Consider the following 26,423-nt stretch of genomic DNA (forward strand, 5'->3'; position numbering starts at 1 on the left):
TTATAAGTTAACGTGGTCCTATAAGTGTAAGAAACAAAGACATCAATATAATATTTACTTAGATACCTCAGGATATCAGCAGGAATGAATTTAGTATTAAAAAGCAATGTTACCTTAAAAAAATAATTCTTGCATCACAGAAATTTCTGAGTTTTCCTTAGTATTCCACTTTTTTTCTATTCATTACTACTTATGCAAGGAACAAAAATATGCTCTAATTACCCTGATACAGAAAATAAATAACTCAAAAACTGTTTTTAACATTTTTACAGATTAAAAATAAGGAAAAATGTTTTAAATTCAATCTTCACATATGTTTTGTTTTTTACGTGTTTGTAACCTGTGAACTGCTAGACTAATTTAAATAAAACAATTTAACATTTTGCATGCTCTATATGGTTCTTTGGATGATTTTAGATGGTTCATATACAATTAAATCAAAAAATGTAACAACTTTTACAATAAACATTTTTTGTGGTAAAAATAAATACATAAAACTTCAGTATAATAAAATAAAGTTGTCATTTATTCACAAAACTAGAACTGATTTCAAATACTGTTAGTGTTGTATCAAACTTAAAGAATTGAAATAAAAATTAATCACTTCTTAGCAAAATAGTTTTAGTACTCGTAATTAGAATTATAAAATTAATATATACATATATATATATATATATATATATATATATATATATATATATATTATATGTATATTAATTTTATATATGAGGTGTGTAAATAAAATAATGAGATTGGTTCAGAAAAACTTTTTATTTGCAATCCAATTAAACATAGACTCTTATCACCTTCAAAATAGTTCCTTCGGGAAGCCACGCAACACTTCAAATAGTTTTCCCACTCTTCATAGCAATGTTGAAACTCAGAAACCGGAATATCCTTCAGATGGTCAGTTATATTTTATTTTATGTTTTCTACTGTTCCAAAATGGTGTCTTTTGAAGTGTTTTTTTAAAGTCAGGAACAGGAAAAAGTCGCAGGACTCAAGCCAGGTGAATAAGGTGGTTGAGGAACTACAGGAATGTTTTTCTTTGCCAAAAACTCATTAATTGAGAGTGCAGTGTGACAAAGTGCATTGTCATGATACAGCATCCAGTTGTCTTTGATGGCTGGTCTCACGCGGTCAACTTTTTTCCGCAATCTTTCAAGAATTTCTTGGTAAACATATTGAGTTACAGTTTGTTCTGTAGGCAAAAGCTCATTATGAACAATGTCATTACTATCAAAGAAACAAATTAGCATGATTTTGATTTTTGATTTGCTTATTTTTGCTTTTTTGGAATGTAACTGATTCCTGGCGTCTGAAAATGCTTTAAACCAACTAAAAACTTGTGCTCGTGAGAGTGTCATCTCCATATGCCCTTTTCACTTTTGATAAAGTTTCAGTATAGCATTCTCACCGATTTTAACACCAAACTTTATTGCAAAACATTGCACATAATTAGTATCACTCATTTTTTAATGCACAACAAAACCTCATTTCACGAAAAGTTTGTTTATGTCTCATGCGGGCACAATAGACAAAAAATACTAATACCTAATATAAATCAGATGTTTATATAACCATATGTTTACTAGTAACTTTACAGTGTTGCTACTTTGGCTGCCAAAAATATAGTCTCATTACTTAATTTACAGAACTCGTGTATATATATATATATATATATATATATATATATATATATATATATATTAAAATGAAATACAGTAAATATCGTTTATAGTGATGTCCAAGGGACCGACGATCTTAGGTCATTGGGTTTCATAAATTCTAACATCAAAATTCCTTCATGACCCTGTAAAGACTGTAATCATTAAGAATCATCCTTTCCTTCCATACCTTCCACACCAGTGTGCATCTCTCTGAATTTCCAGCAACGATTAATTACGGTGCTTTCACTCGTAACATTTATACCACAAACATAACATAATCGTTGTATCTCAGCAGGGCTGTATCCTTCTGCTCGTAAAAGGCGAATCTCGTCACAAGGTTTACAGTCACAGGAAGCGAGATATAAGTAATACTACAGAGATATTACTATACAGAACACTGAATCTAGGCAGGCGGCCATAATATTAACCCTGGATCATGCATGTGATCCTCATCAGCAAACCTCATCCTCATCAAATTATACATTCAAACAAAAAATTGAAATAACTCAGAATTCTTAGATTTATATAAAAGCATTTGCGTATTTTAAAAAGAAAAAAGGGAATTCTCTTTTAATGAATAAAAAAAAAAAGAATAAATTTATTATTCTAATGAAATAATCTATATTATTTAAAAATAATTATACACATTTAACTGAAATAAATATTTTTGAAGCAAAGGATGCACAACAAAGTATAAACTCAACTCACGGTGTTGAAGCCAAGCATTCTACAGGACGGACAAATCAGACATCGGGTAATGTAAATTTGGCACTTAAATGATTTCAACTCATTCCACATAGTTTTATTTCTTATCGATGATATAAATGATGTGAACAAATTTCTTTACCGACTGAAACTTTTATCGTGCAATTTTAGTGCGTTTAATAAAATTAATTAATTAGTATCGCTGATATGTACAGATACGTTTCTGTTATTTATTCTCATACTACAATCGATTTGAATTACCCGTGTTTTTATCGGTTGCAAATGGGAGGCAAACGGTGATAACAGTATCAGCAATAATTTCAAAAAACGTTTGTTTGTACGTTCGATAATACAAAATTCTGTTTCACATTTAATTTACTTTGTAATAACTAGTTGATTTTATTAAATGTATGCCTTTTAATGAAATCCCCACCGCTTGGACCTAGTATAAAGCAAAAAAATCCTATTTTTTTAATCTTTTTGTTTCATTTACCTGATGCTGGACGAATCAATGTGAAAATAATTACGCTTTTAATTTCATATTGTAATAAGTTTCAATTCTTAAAAAATTAATAAGTAAAATAATAACAAAAACTTTGCCTGGAATACTATCATTATATTATTATTATATTGATAAAACAGTAATGATATAAGTAGCTGATCTAACTAATTACTTTGAAACAGTAAGAAAAAACAACGAATGAGATTACATTAGAATCTTCATCGCGCTATATTCATGAAATTAAATATAAAATTTAAACGAATTATAAATGTAGAAATCTATTTTTTTAAATACTTAGAATATGTTTCCTAAATAAACACGCTCAAAAAAAAAAAAAATCAACTACAATAACAAATTAATTTGTTAGGTCTACAATTATACTTTACCTGAATTTCACAATTAAATAAAGGTGATAAAGCTAGCAAAATACAGACAAAGTTTCAAAGGATCTTTCTTTATATCACCCAGTTAACAATTCAGTTAAAGAAACCAAACAAGTTCAACCCCTTATCCGATTCCTAACAGTGACTATCATACGCTTAAGACAGCCGTTCTGTTCGCTACTTCGATCTCTTACTTCCTTTACTTAGCGTCTAAAAATTTTCTGCTTCTTTATTTAAAGAACACAGTTCGATAAACTTATTTCAATATTTTATTTTTCAAATATATTTAAAATTCTTTAGAGTTAGCCGAACACAAAAAAATTTTAACGTTAAGTTAGATAAGTAGAATTTAAAGTATAAAAATTCAAGTTTAAAGTTACTTTTTTTATAAGTAAATATTAAATATACACTGGAACCTTTTATAAAAGATTAAAATATAGAAATAAAAATAACAATTCTGATTATTAAATGATAGTCATTATCAAAGGGATTAGTAAAAAGACGAAAAGCGCTTAAATAAATTAAAGAAGAATAAAAAAAAAACATTTATTTATTTTATTTTCCAAAAAGTATAATTTTTTTTTTTAAATTAATGCGATTTCATTTTGCACAGTGCAAAATGAAATGTATTTAGTTAATAAATGTAGTAAATGTTTTCATTAATCCTACTATAAATACCAGTGGAAATTAATATTTCTGTACCATTTTGTAAGCATCAGTTATTTGTCTTATGTATTAATAGTTTATTATGTTTACTATTTTTTTATTAATAATTGTTTTACATTAAAGTAATGAAAAATTTAATGCGTTAGGTGAAGCCAAGTAAAATCTAATCGCGAAACTAGGCTAATTTATATAAATTAGTAGTACTCATAAGCAAGATTAATCGCATACGTTTGATTACATTATATTATTTTATTTTTTAGGCTACAATGAGAAACGGAACACGTTGGAGTACATCCCGAGCGTTTCTTCATCCGATCAGAGACCGAAAAAATTTACATGTTAAAAAACGAAGCCAAGTTACAAAAGTACTAATCGATCCTTTCACTAGAAGAGCTTACGGTGTCGAATTCGTCAAAAACCGTAGAAGATACACCGTTTTAGCAAGGAAAGAAGTAATATTATCTGCGGGCGCTATCAATTCTCCGCAAATTCTAATGGTGTCCGGCATAGGACCCGCCGATCATCTCAAAAGCGTTGGCGTCAAGGTCATTCAAGATTTACCCGTCGGATATAACCTTCAGGATCACGTCGCTTTGGGAGGGCTTACGTTTACGGTAAACGATACGGTTTCACTCAAAGTAGACAGGATATTAGAGGATCCGAACGTTCTCAACAATTACGTTCGACACCACCAGGGCTGGTTAGCGATACCTGGGGGAACCGAGGCGATCGCATTCCTCGACATCAATAAACCGAATGATCCTAACGGATATCCCGACTTAGAACTGCTGTTCATAGGAGGCACTTTAACGGCAGAGCGAACTCTTCAAAAAAACTTCGGGATTTCCAACGAAGTATTTAAAGCTATGTTTAAAAATAAGGAGAAGGCCGACGGATACATGATTTTCCCGATGATTTTGAGACCGAAAAGCAGAGGAAGAGTGATGTTGAGGGACAAAAACCCTTTGCAAAGTCCTGTAATAGATATGGGGTATTTCTCGAATCCGGCCGACTTGGATATACTCGTAGAAGGAGTACGAAAAGCCGTAGATTTATCTAAAACAAAAGCTTTCAAAAAATACGACACGCATCTTATGCCGACAATTATACCCGGATGCAAAAATTTTAAGTTCAATTCGGCCGAATACTGGAAATGTCAGGCGAGGCATCTTTCCTTCACGATTTATCATCAATCAGGGACGTGTAAGATGGGACCGGTCACCGATAAAACGTCCGTCGTAGATTCAAGACTTCGAGTGATAGGAATTAAAGGGCTTCGAGTCATAGACGCTTCGATAATGCCGACCATCCCGGCCGCTCATACGAACGGTCCGACGATTATGATCGGCGAGAGAGGATCCGATTTCATCAAACAAGACTGGGGTGTAATACCTAAATAAGGTGTTATATATTAAACGATATAATTTGTTTAATATATATCGTTTTAATTCAAATAAAAACACGTTCAAACGTCAAATATAATAGTTCTGTAATTTTATTATTATATTATTTGTATTACATTTAAGAAATCTAATTTAACGTAAATAAAATTAGGCCTACCGTAATTATTGAGGTTTTGCTACAAGGATATAATTTTATTTCAATATATTTAATACGGCTAGTTTGTAATTTATACAAAGATTTATTTCGATATCCAAGATGTACTGCGTTTAGAAAAGTATACAACTCTTTTGTTTACAATAATGTACACTTTATTTGAAGATAAACGTTATAAAACATTTGCCTTAGTTTCAACTAACCTTTGCTTTATATAAAATTTCCTCGGAGCCTGCCAGCGGAAGTACGGAGTACAACAGACCAGTCGGATATCGTCCGGTTATCGTACTGTTATTATGGCACACCAGATGATGAGATAACCCGCGATGTTCACGACAGCAGTCTCAGAAGAAATTTTATTTAAAACGAAAGCTAACTCAGAATCCGTTGAAGCTTATATAACGTTCACCTTAAAATAAACTGAGCTGAAGTAAATATAAAACCGTATCGGTTTACAATTCGTCAATAAATAAATAAAGTTTACGATCATACATCATTTCTAGTATTACATTAATTATTCTACCGTAATGTACAATTTAATTTTTAAAAAAAATAGTCTTGATAAATAAATCGTTTGATTATAAAAACCTAGTTTTTTAATAGGAAAAATAAGATATATATTTTTTTAAACCCTTATTACAGTTCAAATTAATGTCGGATAATATAATCTAGGTAATAGTTGTTAATATTTAGACCTAATTAATAATTAAAATAATTTTATTTTCCATGACGGTGGGCAGTGAAAATTTATACAAATTTAGTAAACTTTGACGATGAAAAAAAATTAAAAAGTATTTTAGTCAGATCAATACGTTTTGAAAAGTACATGTATAAAAATAATCATAAATTGCAACGGAATTGCTATGGCTGCGCTTCCGGTTGAAATTATTTTTTTAATTCTTAATAAACCTTTGCCCGGCATGAAGAAGCGCTGTGTCGACGGTTTAATCTTTATCAACGATTAAACTATAAATGTATTTTGGAACGTTTTGACGTAACTAATGAACCTTAATCGAGTTTAAATCGAATCGTTATTCGAATTAGCCATTTCTTATAATACTTAGATACATTTTACAAAAATATATAGCATTAACTGTAAAAAAAGAAATGTATTTTGATATGAAATCTGTTAAATTACTAATCAAAACACGGTTTTACAGATTATATTATCTTTATTATTCAATGATAACGGAAAATATGCCATAGACACATAATACTTAATTATTTATTATAGTTATTAGACGATTAGCCTTAATATGTAATTGTGATAATTAGTATTAATTTAGATAATATATATTTAAAACAGTCTAACATAAAAAGGTTAGTGGTATTATCGTATCGTTTTGCACTCTCGTTAAACTAAGTAAAAAATGTGATGCAAAATAGTACTTACGGACAGGAAAAAACGATTATTTAAATATTAAATAAGAAATATTAATATAAAAGTAACCGGTGAGGAGGACTAGCGACTCAAAATTCAACTGGAGAAATTAAATCGTAGGTTTTGAAAACGATATTAACGCGTATTTCAGTTATCTACCGAGCGAATTAAATAATTCTTTCAGAAATCAAATTTTTCCCTCGGACCGTGAACAACGGCTGACTTATGTCAGCAAGTACGAACGCGGTGGAAATATATCGATCTTTTATAATATTCGTTAATTGGTTTTTCGGTTATAACATTATTCTTATAAATGTTTGCTTTAACCTTCCTGTTACTACTCTCGTACGTTACTTACAATTATACGGTAAATAATAGTTTTAAATTCTGTTAAAAAAATAATTTAAGTAAATTATATGTAGCCTACATAAACACCGAAGTTTTAAGACGAGAAACTTTATACCCGATGCTCATCGTAATAAGGAATTTAAAAAAAAAATCCACATTTTAAGCCGTTACAGTCCTTTTATCTCATAACTGTATAAAAAATAATTAATTAATTTTTAAAAAACCGATCGATTCTTACGATATTTTAGAAGCGTCTGGATATCTGGCGCGGATCTCTTGAATCGGACCCTAAGTAATTTTCCCCTCGTTTGTGTAGTGCGTAGTTGTAAATTGTTACTCGTTAAATTTCTTAATCGAGGATCGTCGATCAGAACCTAATAAGACAACAACGGTCGGAAGTAGAGGAGCCGTTAGCGTTAAATGGATCTTGTACGGTGCGGCCTTAAACCGTTGACCTTCCTCACAAGAAGATAAAAATAAACCCCCTACAGCAATAATAATGCTGAATCGAACAAAAAATCAACTAAACCGATAAGTTAAGCCGATCTAAACCTGTTAAATTACGCCTCAAACAAAATGTCACTAACAAATTCGTCATCAAATTTTTATGTAGTTGTTTGCTTCACAAAGGATAAGGGAAGACTACTTCGTATACGATCACTATACGATAAAATTTTGTAGGTAAAATATTTTAATAATTATAATGTTATTTAACGAAAATTTTAACAAAATCAATTCTATAAAATAATGTTTTACAGCTATAATGTCGAATGAATATCGTAAAAAAGTTAGTCGCTAGCATCGTTCTGAAAATTAGATATACTATGTATTGTATTTAAATTACAGAATAACAATAAAAAAACAAAATCATATGTTAACAATCAAAGTAATATAAACTATTATTATGTGGATATTAACTGAACAACTGAAAAAAAAAGTAACATGAAAATAACAGCTATAATGTAATATTAATAAAATTTGCTCGAAGTATACGACTTAATAATTTTTATTCAAATTTTATATTAAAATGTTATTAATAAGTTGTGTAGCTGGATGTAAAGAAAAATTTGACCTTTAATTGTATATACATCTCTGAGATGAGTAAATATTAATTTCAAAATCACAGATTTAGACAAGCAGTTCATCATCTTTTCAACGCAGTGTCTGAAAGACTGGATTTGTTCTTCGGTTTGGTGAATTTCATATAAAAATTTTTTTCTAAAAATTGTGTTTAATTTAATTTAGTACTCTAATTCAATTTTTTTCTTGTTTTTTTATTATTAATTTTAATTTTCTAAAGCTATCTTATTACAATAAAACAGATTGTAATTTAATAACAAAAATATATTTTTAGTTATAATGATTTTTAATTACGTATCTGTTTGAAAAGTTTTGTTTTTATTTCAGTCATGTATATATTCTCTTAAGAAAATTGTTTATAATTATTTTTTTTTGTATTCACTTGTTTGTGGAGCTGTTCTAAGCAATTTTATATAAAATATAAATAACTTGAAAGAAAATTAAAATCTTCAACAGGTTATTTCGGAAGGTAACCTTTTATGAGTACCTTAATCGATGGAAGGTGCATAACGATTACATAAAATAACATTCTGTAAGTTATTGAAAAAAAAAAGTTTTATCACTAAATTCACTCTGAAATAGACTTTCGGTGTTCATAAGTTCTTTGTGTCGATAAATGGACACCCGACCGGGTGATCTAAACTTAGTACGATCGCTCTGAAATTTGAAGACGTACGTGGCATTTGGGTCTCGGTGAAAATACGCACGTTTTGAAAGAAAACAAGCAATATAAAGTCGATTTTTATCATTTATAAGTCAGGAATAATGATGTAACGATAATTTTTCGACCAAAAAAAACCATTTCTTAAAAAATATTGTAAAAATAATCCTTAAAAACACAAATATCTAACGTTAAATAAAAGTTTTATTCCGGACTAACAGGCAACATTTCTAAAAGTACATAAAACGTGTAAACGAACCTGTTCGACTCGACAGTGCAATCACCGGCGCAAAGTGCCTCCTCTACTTCTACTTCTGCCCGCTATAAATTAATTTTTTTTCAGTAGCAGCAGTTTAATGAAGTCATAGGTAGCGGTTTTCAACGGACCAGACGGTAACAAACGATTAATTTCTATCAGACTTAATTTATGCGATAAAGGTGCAACAATGCTGAGCGTTTCGATAAAATAATACTTAACTCCTCGATGAACGAATGCGTATCGGAATATATAGCTGTATAATATTATAAGCTAATATCTTTACCCTACGCGAAAAAAGATAAATGAAAGTAATAACGAAATAAGAAAGTAAACGGGGATTTAAGATGGCTATTGTACTGTCCAACTTCAACAAAAAGACACACATTCAGCAACAGAAAATGCTGCCTATAAACAGAAAAAATCTAAATATTTATAAAAATCTCTTGTTTAGGAAACGAGTAAAACAACTAAGTAGTCTGAGAGACTACGTGTCTGTATTAACGGCTCAAAAATCATAAGATTATAACATTTATTAAGATTTAGACTGTCAACATATTACGGGTAAATACTACTAAAAACAGTTAAAATATGTAGCGAGGGTCACGAGGAATGCTTTTTTAAATGCATCTCATATATATGTATTTATTTATTTGTACAGATTCAAATTACAGATAACTTTTGTGATAACACACACGTAAATACGACTCAGAACTTTAACGTAATGTACGAATATATCGATGAGTGTCTAAATATGTATTGAAATATAAATGAAAGAGAATGATTTATGAATGTTTTTACGTAATTTTTTATGAACTAATTGCTGTAATATGGAAAAATTATCAAAAACTTATTAATGTTTAATAATGTAATATTATTAATAAATAATAATGTTTCCTGCAGAAACAAGAAAAGTTTTCACGTTTATTAAAATAAGAAAGAAATGTTTAAACATCCCTTTCTTGTTTTAATAAATCATAAAGAAAATATTAGTAACAAAATCAACTACTTCCAATCAGAGGCGGATCCAACCGTTTTGAGGAGGAATTCGATGTAAAATTAAGTAAAAAAAAAGGGTGATGTTCCCGATACAAAATTGTATCGGTAATAACATAAACTAATAAAATAATCAAAACTTGGAAAATCAAAACATTTTATAATACCGAATAATTTAAAAACATTTATTTTTATATATTTAATATTATTTTAATATATTTATTACCGATTTGATGGAACACACCTCATGCCTTTCTCTAGAAACGGTACAGTACCTAAAGTTTTCTATACCGAGTAAATCTGATTCCGAATCGTCAACAATTTTCTTCACAAAATGAAATACGTCCGAGAAAGACAAGAATAATATATCAGCCGAGTAGTAATGACTCAAAAAATTTAACATTTTGGAAATAGTTGGTTCAAAAACTGATGACTTCTTTTTATCGCACTAGTAAATGACTCGTGCAAGGTTTTTACTTCGTAAATATTCGTAACAATGTATATAATAACTAGTATTTGTAAGAGTCTAAAAATATTTTAAATATTTAAAAAATATTTTTAGACTCTTACAAATACATAAAAAAAAAAAAAAAATGAAAAAAATATCTTATTTCAAAAGCAAATCAATAAATTTTAAAATATACATACATATATATATAAGTACAATCAGTTTAAAATAAAATGTGTATTATAATCTAATCGATAAATAAATATGTAGAGAATCTAGTCTTAATTTAGCAAAATTCCTTGTTGTTCTGTCTTATTACAAAAATATTTAATAACGTAGCTGTCTGTATGAGGTGAAATAATCAAATAAATATCCTGTTCATTAAAAAAACAATGTGTTTCTTAAATCAATTCCAAAAATTTAAACGATCCATTTTCTCCTACAATTTCCTTTCAAAAGTATTTAAAATTAGATATAGGAAACCGCCAAATTTATCTATCAGATTAATTACATTTAAGTTACAAAATGTAGCTTATAAAATCAGTTCGTTATAATTCTTTTTGCGATAGAGTACGCTAAATTTCCTCATAAATAGTAAGAGGGTTTGAAAGAGAAACACGCCGACCCGTCTGTAAAAAGACAAGTCATATATTATGGAACAAGATCGCACAAATATAACATAATAAGTAATTACACGATAAAAGTATCAGTTTTGTCGCATACATCTTTATCCGGCTAAATATAATTCACTATCCCGCAATTATACATCTGAGGGGGGGGGGGGGCAGGAACCGGTCAAGCAATTCTTATTTTGATTTTCTCCCGAGCCTCGTGTGTTCGGCCTCATAAGTTACATACGTACATATGCGTCATGAAACGAGTAAATAAATCATACATAAAACAGCAGCAGTTACCGTAAAGTATCCGGTAAATAACTGAACTTTATTATCTGATCTGATGGCAACGCGGGCCGAACGGTTTAAATTCAGTTTGATGCTTCCACACATCGTATAACGGTCCAGTTACGTAAGGGATTTACTTGTAGAAGCCGGAGACCGTTTTTAGACGTCTTTAATTTAACAAGAAAAGTAATTTTTGTTGCACCGTACGGGTCGATTTTGGGTACTGTTAATGCAGGCGAGAACTTACTGGATTCACGCTCAGTTTGTCGAGTCTTGTAAATCCGGTGATGTGGCGGAGGGGTTGTTTATCCAAATCATCTCAATAAGGTTCAAGTCAGCTTATAAAGTGGAAACCGTATATGACCATGTTCGGGAAGTTAGGTGTTTATTTTATACATTATTAACCTATTGTGACGGAAATTAATTTGTTTCTGGTTTTAATTTGTTTTCGTTTAAAGTTATATTCTTTTCAGTAAGCCTTACAAATCGTTTCACTTTTTGACGTTGATTTTGGTGCAGAGTTCAGCTGAAAATACAATGCGGCGCTTGTCAATGATTAAAACCGAATTTATCGACATATAAGGAATTGGGTTGCTTTTCAATCGTTTTCGTAATTTTTGCAAATCGCATAGAATCTTGTCAGAGATTTATCAGGAGTTAACAATCAATAACGAGTTGTTAATGAACATATTTCCTCTACCAGCAAGAACAATAGTTGCTCTTTGAACCTCAGAAATTGGAGCAAGTAACCCGGTCGTTTATTGTGAAAGGTTTGTCCAACAAAATTTTTTCAACTTGCGTTTCGACGTGAATTCGGAAGAGATCCACCACACAAAATAACATAACACGTCGGTTCAAACAATTCGAAGAAACTGGATCAGTTAAGAAACAGAAATCAACCGGCCGACCAAGTATACCAGACGAAACGGTTGAACTAATTAGACAATCGGCAATTAGAAGTCCTGGGAAGTCTATCCCCCGTCGAAGCGTCGAATTAGTATTCCAAAATCAACAGTTCACAAAGTTTCACATAAAAAACTGAAATTACACGCTTATAAAATCCAGATACTGCAGGAATTGAAACCCGATGATGGTGTAAAACGTTACAATTTCGCTGTTGAAATGTTGGACAGAATAAGTGAAAACGAATCATTTTTAGAGGATATTGTTGGTTAACTGGCATTTCTCCCGCCGCCACCCTATTCGGTCGCCCTAGAGCATAGACCAAATGTACCGTGCCAAAAAACGGCTACTGTGCCTCTAAACAGATTTGCGACCTCGTTATCCTAAATGCTCCTAATGAGCTCCTATCTTGCGTGAGCGGTTAAGCTGGGCGCCGTACAGCACCCACCTATGTGTCCCTACCGCTCACTTGTCACATTAAAACTAAATCGGGGAGGCGCACCCCTTGTTACAATTAAAAACAAAAAAGTTACATTAATAAAAAGACGGCAATTTAAACCGCCACGCCTCGGTCGCTGTTTGCCAGCTAGTGCCTGTCCACCATTAAAGCGCTTGGAGCTTATTGGCTGATGGCAGCCATTATTTCCAGGAAGGTTTTCCACCGACACGCCACAGGAATCAATAAATCCCCATTAAAATTAAACTTAAACTACCGATGACGGTTGAACATCGCAACCTCATCGAGGAACTCCCACACGGTCCGACAATGCGGCTCACGCCACATTGACTCGCCGTTTATGAGCGGCCAGTTTTCCCCCTGACCTCTAAGTTCCAGGGTGGCCCGGTCTCTGGCCCCCCCAAGAGCAGGGCAGTCGAACATTAGGTGTTCGTTCGACTGGACCTCCCCACAGACGCACAACTCATCAGCCGCTAGGCGAAACCTGAACAGATATTGCATCAAATTCACGTGGTTGGTGAGCACTTGGGCACCCGCCGCCCTTAAAAATGAACTTGAGGCATACCATCCCCCCAGATCCTGTATAAATCTATACAGAGATCTTCCCTTAGACGTGGTGTGCCATTCATGCTGCCATGCCTCCATCGCGAGGCCCCAAACCCTCTTCCGCAGGCGGGAAATGGGCAATGTTCGAAATTTAGACCCAGTGCATTGTGATCACCGTTCCGTTCCAGTTCTAGCCCGGCCCGAAACCGTATCCCAAATACCTCGGTTTCCCGACCTCTTCGCAACTTCCATATGGCTGCTCGAACTTTCACCACTAAATCGACTGGGAGAGCCTTTCCCAATACGGTAGTAGCCTCATAGGAGGTTGTTTTAAAAACACCAGTGCATACAATTAAAGCTCTGCGCTGGGCACTCCTTAAATTTAGAAGCAGTGCTCTATTTCTGTCCAACCTATGCGCCCAAACTGGCGCCGCGTATGCGATCATACTTTCGAAGACACCTCGGTACACTAAGTACATTTGGCGACCAGAAAGCCCGTAGTCTTTCCGAGCAATCCTTCTAAGTTTGTGCATCACAGAGACAGCGTCCGCCGCAACTTGTTTAATGTGGTTGCTAAAAAGCAACTTATCATCAAACAAAACACCTAGGTACTTATGAACCCTTACTCGGCTGATTACACAGCCTTTATACTTAATGTGGGGGTTTCGACTGCATGATAATTTGTCTGCGCCCTTTAGAAGCATAAACTTCGTCTTGGGCACAGAAATCTTTAAATTTTGTATGTCCATCCAGCCTTCGGCGGTTGACAAGGCCGCCTGCGCTCTACTTTCTAGCTGTGGTCGTGAATTTCCACGAACTAAAAGGAGACAGTCATCGGCGAAAGCCTGGGCCGTGACTCCTTCTGGGAATGTCAACCCCAGAAATCCATCGAACACCAGGTTCCACAGCAGGGGACCGAGAACGGAACCCTGCGGGCTTCCCCTGGTGACGGATTTTTACACAACTAGGTGCGCATCTTTAAACAGGGCCGTACGGTTAGACAAATAGTCTCGCACCACGGCCTGTATGGCTTCGGGAACATCGCGGCGTTCCAAAGCATACAGGACAGAACTCCAACACAAGGAAGGAAATGCTGCTTCTATATCAATAAAAATAGCCAAAACATATTTGCAGTCGGCGCTTTCCACCTCGGTAAGAGCATTTAAGATGCAATCCTCGGTGCCAACCCCTTTCATGAAGCCATATTGGCCTCGATTTAGAATACAGCTCATATCGATGCCTTCTTCGAGCCGTTCCACAACCAGCCTTTCCAGCAACTTGCCGAGGACCGGCAAGAGGCTGATGGGTCGATAACTGCCGACCTCACCAGGATCCTTTCCAGGTTTCAGGATTACCCTTACCAAAGCCACCTTCCAGCAAGCCGGAAAGCAGCCCCAGTTTAGGCATCCCGTGAACAGTCTGCCCAGTGGCTCTCTTATGACAGGCAATAAATGATGGAAAATATCCGGGTCAAGTTGGTCAATCCCTGGTGCCTTCCTTAGTGCCATTCGAGAAACCACTCGGTCTATATCTTCGGGTTCCACGGTCCGAACGCCAGGGAATGGTGTTTCACCCGCCCTAACGCCGATTTCCGCTTCCCCCTCCGGAGCATCTGGAAACAGAGTATCCAGGAACGCCCGGTAAGTCGCCACAGATGTTAACGTGTGGTCACGACCACCTAACCCGCACCGAACACTGGACAACACGTGCAATGGCTTCGGTCGGTAACAAGTCTTCGCGAGCTGCCAGGGATCGCGCTGCAATCCCCGCATGGAGTCTTTCCAAAACTTGAGTTTGGCTTCCTTGATGGGGTGAACATATGTGTTTCGGGCACGCCGGTAGATCCGCAGACGCTCAGCGCGCACGTCGTTAACGATAATCCCCGTTAGGGGGCAGCGCTGGTATCTTGCCCGAGCGGACCTCACTCTTGCGCGCAGCACGCTAAGGTCAGAGGACCACCATTTCTTGCCGGGCCTCCGTCTGCCTTCCACAGACGACCCCCCCGGAAAATGGGGTCATGACGGCTCCAGGCACGCTCAGATCAGCGGACTGGCTGCTTATGACGGGTCCGTCCATTGGCCTAGGCCGCCATAGGACCTCGTCGCAACCAGTCTTGATGGCCCGGCCGATTAGCTCCGCCATCAATTCCACCTCCTCCCTAGACTCCATGCTCCACCGCAACCCCTGCAATGCAGCATCGCACACCCGCCTCAGCCTGTGTCGATCCAGGCCCCTTAGGTTGTAGCGACCTGGATTTGGTGCTCTTGGACCGCCTCCGTAAGCGATTTCATAGGTTATAAGCCTATGATCGCTCACACTGGCCTCGGGCCAGACAGTCCAACTACCTATCCTTCGAAGCAGGCCACCCGTCACCAAGGTGACGTCTATATAACTTTCCCCCAGTTCGCTGGAGAAAGTTGGTGGCTGCTCCGCATCATTAATTAGGTAGAGGTTCCTGGCTTCTGCGAACTGTTCGAGACCAGCGCCTCTGGGGTCTGTGAGTGGTGAACCCCAGGCGGTAGACTTGCAACCAATCTAGACGGCGGTAGACTAGCATCCAGGGCAACCAGCACTCTGGTGCCCGGGAGACTGTCCAGAATCCCGCCCAACTTCGCCAACAAGTCATCGATACTCCATCCAAGCTGGAAGTATCCCGACACGAGTACAACATCGAGCGTACCCCTCGTGATTCGCACGACGGTGAACCGCTCATCTGACCACTGGGGCATCCAGAATACACCCAAATCGTCAGAGCCAACCACAATCGCAGAGAGCGGCCGTCCCCCACGAGAATGAATAACTTTCACCCCGTGGAAGCTGACCACCCTATCCGCGACTGCGTACGGCTCCTGGACCAAGAGGACCTCAAGGTTGTACTCCTCAAGGAGCCTCATGGCCTCGCACGTGGCTGTCCGGGAATGATGCCGATTAATCTGCCCCAGGCGTATGCGTTTGAAGTGGAAGATGTCCCCAAGGGCTTCTGACCGTTCAAGCGTCGCCATAAGCTGTGTTGTTAACAGCTCGAGCCCGTGCTATGTCGTACGCCTTACACAGCCTACCCCCTACCCTGTGTCCAGCATTACTGCCTTTTACCTGGCAGCAGGCGGCGCACTTGGGTGGCGTCGACTTGTCAGGGCAGTTGGTTGCCTTTTGCCCCGGAGCGGCACAGTGGCCACACATCTCCTTCTGCGCACGGCATCGGAGAGCGGTGTGCCCAAATCCCTGACATTTGAAACATCGGGCTACCTGAATATGGTCGACAACTCTACAGGCTGTCCACCCAAAAAACAACCTTCCACTGGCCACTTTAGAGGATATAATTTTTACAGACGAAGCTACATTCCATGTGAATGGATGTGTTAACAGACACAATTCACGAATAGGGGGCTCTGAAAACCCACACGCAATTATTGAGAAACAACGCGATTCGCCTAAAGTTAATGTTTGGTGTGGTGTGATGAAAAATCGTGTAATAGGGCCTTTCTTCTTTGCTGAAAAAACAATTAATGGAGTTGTGTATCTTGACATGTTAACCGACTATTGCTTTCCACAGCCGGATGAACTCGAAAACATTCATCGACTTCATTTCCAACAAGATGGTGCTCCCCCGCACTTCAATGCATTGATCACGGACGCTTTGAACGAAAAATTTGGAGATCGATGGATAGGCCGGCAAGGACCCGTACTTTCGCCTCCAAGGAGTCCAGACCTGACACCTTGCGATTTTTTCTTGTGGGGGTACATCAAAAGCGTTGTTTATACACAAAAAATTCGCGACCTAAACCGCTTAAAAAACAGGATTAATGAAACAATGACAACCATTAACGAAGAAATGTTAACCAATGTTTGGAGAGAAGTTGAGTATCGTTTGACCATTTGTCGAGCGACTAAGGGCGCACATATTGAAATTTATTATTATGTAAAAAAATGTTTGAGACGACAAATTTGAAAAATAAAAAACATAAACTGTAAGTAATTCTGTTTTAATTTAAACCATGTTCAAAACCGCACCATTCTTTTATGATAACTCTGTATTGTTACATACAATAATAACTCTTGTTTCCTAACTACCGGCTGTCTGATAAACATTACGTCTGTTATGCCTGTCGGCTGAAACTAAGTCATCTAAATTCGTGCTAAAATATAAAAACAAATGTATCGTGACGGTCCAAAATAATCTAGGATATCACAGGAAGATAAAACATAAAAATAATAAATGCTGATGATCCATGGCACTTAATAACATTAATAAACCGGTTTCCATAGCTTAATGAAGGTAAACGATACAAAGTGCAGTCGCCTCTAGGGAAGATTATCGCATGCCACTGGCGTTTAGTATCGGCAAATTTTAAAAAAGGGCCCAATCCGATTTCAAAACCACAATTTTTGATTTCGGTTCTAAAAGCACCTTTCGAGCGATCATAAACGGACCAAAAATGATAATAAATAAAGTTTAAAGAAAAGTTCCACGGTCCGAAAAGTTAGACAGTGTTTTAATTGTGATGAAGAATTATATTAACAAGAATTGTGTTTAAAATTTTTAAATTCCCCACATTTTGGTATAAAAAAATACATACATTTTTATTTAAAAAGTTAATTTGTCAGTATACATGTACATTTTTTTTTTAATTTACAATATTATAAAAACTATAGTTCCACGCTGCCGCAAAAATTTAATAATTCACAAAAGGTTCATAAAAAATATGTTTTACAAAATATAATACAAACACACTATTTGAAGTACGTTTACTAATCATTCTTTCAAGTAGCACTATCTGGTGACCTGGCTAAAAACTAACACCGGAAGAATACTACATATTTTAATCACTAATGCCCTGCTTGTACATCAAAGCGTATATGTGTGAATGTGTATATGGAAGACGATTCATCACAAGGAACAAATGACCCTGAGTGAATAAGCGTATGAATTATCGTTGTCGCCTCATAACCTCGTCTACGAGTCTGAAGCTTGATAATAATAACTCCGCTTACAGCGGCAATAAAAATCTAAGGTCAAATTTTATTCCCTGGTGGTTATTCCGCTAATACAACGATTTTATTTATTAATAAAATTCACCGTTGACCAAAAAAACAAATCGCCGGTTCAAATGTTAAAATTGATTAAGGCCTATAAAAAAAAGTAACAAAACATTTTGTATCTATTTTAACACGGGCGTAAATTCGAACAATCAAAAAAGGAAGTTTAATCAGATTCCTATAAAAGCTTTCGCGGCTATTCAACTCGAATAATGAAATGAATTGTTAAAAGGGCGACTTGGAAATTAAAAATAAGACCATATCAACATTTTAGAGCTAATATGAAAGCGTCGAGGCGTCGCTGCTTTCTGCTTTCTAGAATTCGAATCTTGCGTCTATGTACTTAATATGGAGAAATTAGGGAGCTTCAGGACCTTTTAATTACCTCAACCTCAGCCTTTAGACGGATCTACTTATAGGCAGGCATAAGCAGAGCCGCAAACGGTAAGCACTTGACGGCTCGGTAGATGCGTTTTAACGGGTATAAGCTAAATAGACATTTTTAAATACATTACAATATATTGTAAAATAATCAGTTTAACGAACTAAAGGAGAACGGAAATTCCCAGAAATCAGTACCGATTTTTAAGATTACACTTTGCCGATCTCCGTGGTAGAGCGGTAGCGTCTCAGCCTTTCATCCGGAGGTCCCGGTTTCGAATCGAGGTCAAGCATGGCGTTTTTCATACACTAAAAAATTCCACTTTCATATCCCAAGCACAAGCTTCAAGCTTATGTGATGATATCATAAAAAAACAAAACAACACTTTACACCGATAAAAATAATTAAAGCCGGCTACATACCGTACAATTTTTTACTTTTTTATTCCCCACAGACAGACATCCGGTTATATAGATTTCTTACGATGAAGATAATTAATTCTTCGTCTGATAAAATTCAAAACCCGTAAAAGGGGAACCATCAACCTAAATAGATAAGTATGTTTCCGACTCTTAAGATATTCTGAAAATTTAGTGCGGCTTCGCATTCCTCGTACAAATAGCAAGGGTAGTGTACCTCATTACGACTTTTGATATAATTTTTTTTCCCTACATCCCTGGGCCGGACATCCAATACTCAGCCCAGGGACGTATCCTTCCGACTCTAAGGAGGTCTCCCCATTCACCGACTTAACATCCGGCACGACAGGTCAACCCCTCCCCCACGGTTCTGGATATTTTGTGCCTGCCTCTAATCCCCGGCGGGGGAAACAGGGCCTGCTATGCCGTTCCGCGCCCCTCCCCCCCCACCAGGAACCGGGTCTCGGTCATTATGCCTTGCCTCAAACCAAAGATGCCAGCACCAAGGGCGCAAGCACCCCCAGAAAATCAATATCTTCGACCGGGTCTCGGTCTTAACTTAACCCCTCGCGAAGGCTTTCCCATGGAGTCCCCGTCCCCTCACAGGAACCCGTACACCTAAGCATACGGGTCCTCCGAGACTGGGCTGTCCATCCTTCCCTACACTTAGCACTCTAGTAACCCCGGCGTCGATATTCCTCCACCTTCGTACGGAGAACTGTTCTCGCGAAGTTTGCGAACCATTTCCAGTTATTTTCAGAGGCCAACATCCACTCCACAAGATTTCCCGTCACAATGCGTTCATCTACTAATCGTTGGCGGTGTTGCGCCCATCTATGGCACTCGAACAGCGTATGTTCGGCGTCATCTCAGGAAATGCTTTCCTGAGGGAAATGACCTGGAATGTCTCCCCCGCGCCGACAATTCTGGAAACCGCTTCTCTCACCTCCTTTTCGGTTGTGTCTACGTCGAGGTCCTTAATATGGACCACAGTCCTTCTGTCGCCCCTAGAACGTAGGTCCACCTGAAGTTCTGCTGCCCGATCTCTCAGAAGAGTGGTAAGTTCTATAAATTGGGGTCTATAAATTAGAACCCGGCTACAGAACGGAGGTCGGGAGACAGTATCGAGAAGTGGACAGCGTAAATATAATAGGTCCGGCCAGGACTCGAACTGTCGAGTTCACGTACGAAAAGGCGAGCGCTAACATTCTGTGCCGTCCCGACACGACCGATTACGTAAGTAATATCAGTAACCGAACGCGCCAGTATTTTTTAATTACACGTGCATTAAATGCTATAATTTTTATCGAAACTCTGAAGTTTTGAATAAAAATATACGCGCTGTTTGTTCGATTTATACTGTTATTTCTATTATCGGCCCGGTTACAAGAGTTGAAAATAAATTAATCACATTAATAACAGAATCATTGCAATTTGTAGGATAAAACCCCTCGGATATGAGTTTTAAGAGGTGGACTGCAAGCGAATATCGAGCGGAAAACCGATTACAAACAGATTTTATACATTTTCTTAACAATATTTCCAAAACGGTAGCCGGTAATACGAAGAAAATGCTTAATGAAATAAACTTGGATAAAAATAATGTGATAACGCGGTAAAATCGATTTACAACAATTTATGAAAACTACTCGCAGCTTCTATGAAGCTGCGAGTAGTTTAGTATTTAAAATGCGAGGATGGATATTAATCTATCCTCGCATTATAAATACATATACGTATATTTCATCCAAAAATAAACATAATCACTACAAATTTTTCAATAATAAAATCTTTAAAATTTAGAATTTTTAAAATATATAAATAGAACGAGAGGAAGTCGTTAAATGTAGACCCATTCGGTTTCAGAAACAGCACGGAAGCATTAGAAGCACTCAAATTAATTTTAAAACGCCGGGCCAAGAAAAACAAAGCTACGGTTACTACATTTGTAATCTTCAAAAAACATTCGAAGACTTAAAAACGAAATAGAACATTAAAAAAAGCAGTAAAATATACTGCAGAAAATATTATGGGTTTACGTAATTTATTCAAGAATAACTGTAATAAAAGTAAAAAATGATAAACCAAATTTTAAAACTGAAACGACGATGATTTAGCTTGTCCCATTTAAAATTTAATTTCATATAAAAGAACTAAAAGAACTGAGAACCAAGTAGCAGTAAAAAATTAAAACGTCAATATCCCTGACGATCGGTAAAAACCAAGACACTAGAAGTATGAATTCGTTGCCGGTGCAGAGATTCGATTCGGGAATAAACAAGTGTAAAAGAAACTCGACTGAATTAAACGCAACGGAAAGGAGAACGAGGAGTTTTATTAAGGTAGGAAAATAAAATACCTTAGAAGTCACAGAATTTCGTTTAAGTAGTAAAATTACGAAGTATGAACGAATTAAAGTAATTATTACCAAAAAAGATCTAGGAGATACGTGCAGACTTTTAAAAAGAAAAACACTCTTTTGTATTGACAGTATATTTAGGAACGGAAAGGATTTCCTTTAAATATTTGTACGGAGTGTAGAGCTTTACAGGAGTAAAACGATCAGATACACCACAAAACAGAGGCTTTTGATGCGAGCGGTGTAACATGAGAACGTTACAAATCAGATGATTATAGAGTACTTCCAGTCGCTACTTTATTAAGATATAATGAGAATCCATCCGCCTATCTTTTATGTTCATCTTCGAAAAGATTAACAAATCGATAAAAGATTTGTCTTTGCTATTTCGGACCAAAAGGTCTTCGAAAAATAGAAGCTTTTACACTAGATTCGAATTTCTTATACTCAACTTTTTTTTTACCAGATGAATCGGTTTATATATAGGTAACCGGAGAAAACTCTTATTGTACACAAAAAAAAAAATAATAAATACATTTCAGAATTTTTATTGAATTCCAATAAAAAGTATTGAAATCTCAACTTGCGATATTAAAAATATTTTTACGATCGAAAATGAAGTAACTAATACCGATGCGATATAATTTAATATGAAACGTAATAATTTTGCTTTCGGTGTCGGATTAATTCGACCCGAATTCATATTCGTAGTAACGGATATGATACTCCATTGAATCAAGTTGACAACGGTCACGGAGCCACGTTAAGGGAAGTGTTATTTGCAGGTCGCGATGCGAGAACACTGCAGTAGCTATAAACGAGCCTAATCGTACGGATGGAGACGGTCGGAGTCGGAGATCAAACGTGATCAGGAATGTCATTTTAGGCGGAGTTAGATGTTCGTTCCATTAAATAACATACAAGGAAGATGGCCAACGCCCACTTCCCTCCGAGTACAGAAATTACTCAACTATGTTCTGTATATACAAATTCAGATGGGTGTATGCTTATTTAAACCTATACAATTTTTAACGTACCCGTGAACCATGCAAGAGTATTTTCGAGTTTTTCCTATAATAATTAAAATTTGTTTAAATTCGTTTTTTTCTTTAATAATTTTGTTTATCTATAAACAACAAACACGTTCAAAAAACAAACTCGTTCGATTATAAGTTTCTTATATAGATATTGATTAAAATTATTTTACAATTTTTATTACGGATTAGTGGGGGGAAAACGCTTTTATAGAAACGTATACATCAAAAGAGTAAAAGCGGTTTAAAAGTTTATTTACAAATACGCATTTACGCAATTTCTTTTTAACATAAAGAGCGCGATTTGTTCTTTAAACGTAACAGATTTATAGAAATAAATCCACTACATTTTTATTAAAGTAAAAACGTATACAACCTAGAAGAATATATTATACACCATATATATATATATATATATATATATATATATATATATTTCTCGACTCAAATTAAACAAAATACAATTTCAGTTGCATTATTTTATTTATACTTAAATCATATTGTCTGTGAGTATGTTTCTAAGTACTGGCGTTCTCTTAAAACTGAAAAAGAACAAAACCGCTGAACTGATTCTTTAAATGTCGTTCTTAATGAGCTATGATGATAAGTTTAAGCGTAAATTTATGCACAAAACTACTTTACCGCGTAAATAGTAAGGATTATTAAACAAATAGCGTTTCGTATATTACACCGTCTTTTCTCGCGTAAAAATATTTTGATTAGTTGATTAAATTACGTTCTATAACAAGTAATCTTCACGATTCCCGTTAATGAAAGTAAAAAAATGAATGTAGTATTTCATCGGTCGATAATCAGACAAACTATTCTCAAAATATCAGCTGTTAAATAGAAAATTCTGTTGTAGACAGTAGATAATTTTTCGTAATGAACGCTGAATATAAATAAACATCGCGTCCATGTCCAGGGCGGTGGTAACAGCCGAACATAAGTACAATACATACAGCTGGTTGACGGGCTTCGAGTGTTTTCCTCGGAAATGTTAACTTTCTTTTGACCTTATTTCCATCTACCGGAGTAACGAACCGGACCTCCGCAGTCGGAAGAAGAATCATGAATCAGGAATAATTCGACGTGAAGTGAACAGTCTGAAAAAGTTATCTTCAAGAACGGTTCACCTGGACCTATGTACTTTGTGATCACGAAGGAAGATGGTAATTTCCCGAGGGTAAGCCATTTTCTTATCGCTCGTGAAATAACTAATTGCGCCGAAGGCCCGGTAAAATAAATACGGAAAACTTTCAACGGTCTTTACATCAAGACGACCGACGACATCTAGTCGCAGAAGATCCTTGGATTAAACAAATTAGGTGTCTTTGGTGTACGCATCGATTCTCACAGCACTCTCAATACCTCAAAGGATTTTGTAGTTTCTAGAAATCTAACAGATTTTTCTGAGCAAGAAATTGTAGAGGAGTTGTCACCGCAGGGAGTAATAGAATGCCGAATACTAAACGTGAGAAGGATTGGCGAAGTTCTAACTTCTGCCTCTTATGTTCTCGCTTTTAATAGACCTACTATGCCGCAGAAAATGCGAGCTGGTAGACACTATCAGGAATGTGCGAGCTTTCGTCCCGCAACCCTTGGGATGCTTCAGGTGTCAGCGACATGGCAACACCGCGGTTCAATACGAGAGACCGCAAAAATGCGTGAGTTGTGAAGAGATTCACGAAGGGGAACCGTGCAAGGATCCTCCTATCTGCGTCAACTGCAAAAGACGGCATTCATGTCGATCAAGAAAATTTCCTGATAAAGAGAAGTAACTGTTCAGGAAGTTACAAACTTACACGTCAGCTATTTTGAAGCTGAAAAAATTGTAAAGTGTCGTAAACCTAGAGCAACAACAATATATGCTCAGGGAGCGGTAACTATTTTTACCGCAAGTGTTGATGAAGATGAGCTTCTCAGTAACTTCACTCCAACGTTAGCTACAGTGATAGGCAGAATAATCGATAGTAAAATAAAATACCTCTCTCAAAAAGAAGCTATGAGACCGCCTAAGTAACAGCCATCAGGAAATGCAGCAAGTTAAAATAGAAGCGCATCAGAACAGAACAAAAGAGAAGACTTGAGATTAAGGTTCAGCTACATAGTCTTGACAGATAAATTTGTTAAGAAGGCTTCGAACCCTCTAAGAAGGCTTTGAAGCGATGTTCTTACAACCAAAACTACGAGACCACCTAAAACCACACAAGAGGGACCTATTTCCCCTTTACGAGGCGGCGGCCGAAACGACCCCTGTCGTGGGTGTCGCTCCTATACCACCTCTGAATCGGCGCTACACAGAGCGCCGAGCTATGTACGTCCTCGTCTGCCGCTTCCTTTGTTTCCGACTCGGAGGGTGTATGCTACACGGGTGATGACATAAGTTTAGAGCATGTAGCAGTTCGGATGTTGAGAAAGAAGAGAAAAAAGGGTTGACCAAAGGGCAAACACCGAAATTAATTAATATAATAAATTCTTCTATGGAACATCAACGGGTGTTTGTCAAATATCCTTGAACACCAACGCTAGATGCATGATGTGGACCCAGTTTGTTTATGTCTGCAAGAAACACATTTTCGCCGAGATTTAAAATATTAAAAAGATGTAAAAAACTTAACAGATATAAAATTTATCGGCGAGATCAACCGCCAAATATAAGAGTTAGAGGTCGTGTAGCCATATTAGCGTCGACAAGATCTACTACCGAAGCGGTTAGATAAACACAAATCTGCAAGCGTTCACAATAAGAATGAAGCGTCCCCTGCAGATCGTTATCTGCAGCATATACACATGACGAATACTGATTTAAAGAAGGATGACATAATGCATTTAATCACCCAGCTTCCCTCACCCGTACTATTAATGTGTGACTTCATTGCACACAATCCTATTTGGAGGTCGGATCAAATTGATCCCCGGGGAAGAGAACTTGAAAAATTCCTTTTAAATTTTAACTTTGTTATATTAAACAACGGCTCAGGAACTCGACGTCCTGTACAAATTTAGCATTAGCATCCTGTATAGATTTAGCATAGTAAAAATGTTAACATCGATAGCACCGAAGTACACTTTCAAAGATTTACAAGATTTCTACGGAGGTGACCATTTTCCAGTGCAAATTTCAACTGATATCTCAACGAAAATATATCCATCCCCAAGAGATAGTTGTTTGATAAGGCATATTGGACAAGCTTAACTGCCGATAAGAAAATTCCCGAAACAACTGGAATTATCGAAAATTATATCGACGCTAAAACCAAAGCTATATCTGACTTGACATCAAGATATATTCCCAGAATATACGGGGAAACTCAAGAAGCCACCCTTTCCGTGGTGGAATGATGAAATCAGTGAAGTGATAAAAAGGAAGAAAAAAGCATATAACAGAACGCGTTCAAGAAACTTCCAACATCAGAAAATGTAACTGTAATTTAAAAACGCAAGACGTATACAAAAAGATTTATGATAGTTTAAAAAAAAGATCCTGGCAACAATACGTATCATCTATTAGTAGAAATACGACTACAACAGACGTTTGGAAGAGAGTGTGATGGGTATACAAACTATAACTTTACTTAGGCGTACAAAGTTTACCCCCAAAACTTGCCTGATCTAATAGATACGCCAAACGAAATTGTTGAATTATTACCCAATCACTTTGAAGAAGCCAGTATTATGATGACTGCTTTAAAAATTAATACTGGAACTTGAGGGTCATCTAAACTTTG

At 36.2% G+C, this 26,423-nt stretch overlaps 1 protein-coding gene and 1 long non-coding RNA gene across 3 annotated transcripts in view; one reads left to right on the forward strand and one right to left on the reverse strand.

The window, feature by feature from the left end:
* LOC142323606 (glucose dehydrogenase [FAD, quinone]-like) overlaps nt 1–10,702 on the forward strand; it is a 115,442-nt gene extending 104,740 nt beyond the window's left edge. For both annotated transcript variants that reach the window (XM_075363449.1, XM_075363448.1), the window contains exon 6: nt 4,187–10,702. In XM_075363449.1, the coding sequence (XP_075219564.1) occupies nt 4,187–5,326 (1,140 nt within the window). In that variant the 3' untranslated portion in view covers nt 5,327–10,702. The remainder of the gene's footprint in view (nt 1–4,186) is intronic.
* The window catches only part of LOC142323608 (uncharacterized), a 470,455-nt gene that overhangs the window by 385,962 nt on the left and 58,070 nt on the right, over nt 1–26,423 (reverse strand). The window lies entirely within an intron of this gene.

The sequence above is a fragment of the Lycorma delicatula genome, chromosome 4 (assembly GCF_047948215.1).
Source record: "Lycorma delicatula isolate Av1 chromosome 4, ASM4794821v1, whole genome shotgun sequence".
In the NCBI taxonomy this organism is placed as follows: Eukaryota; Metazoa; Arthropoda; class Insecta; order Hemiptera; family Fulgoridae; genus Lycorma; species Lycorma delicatula.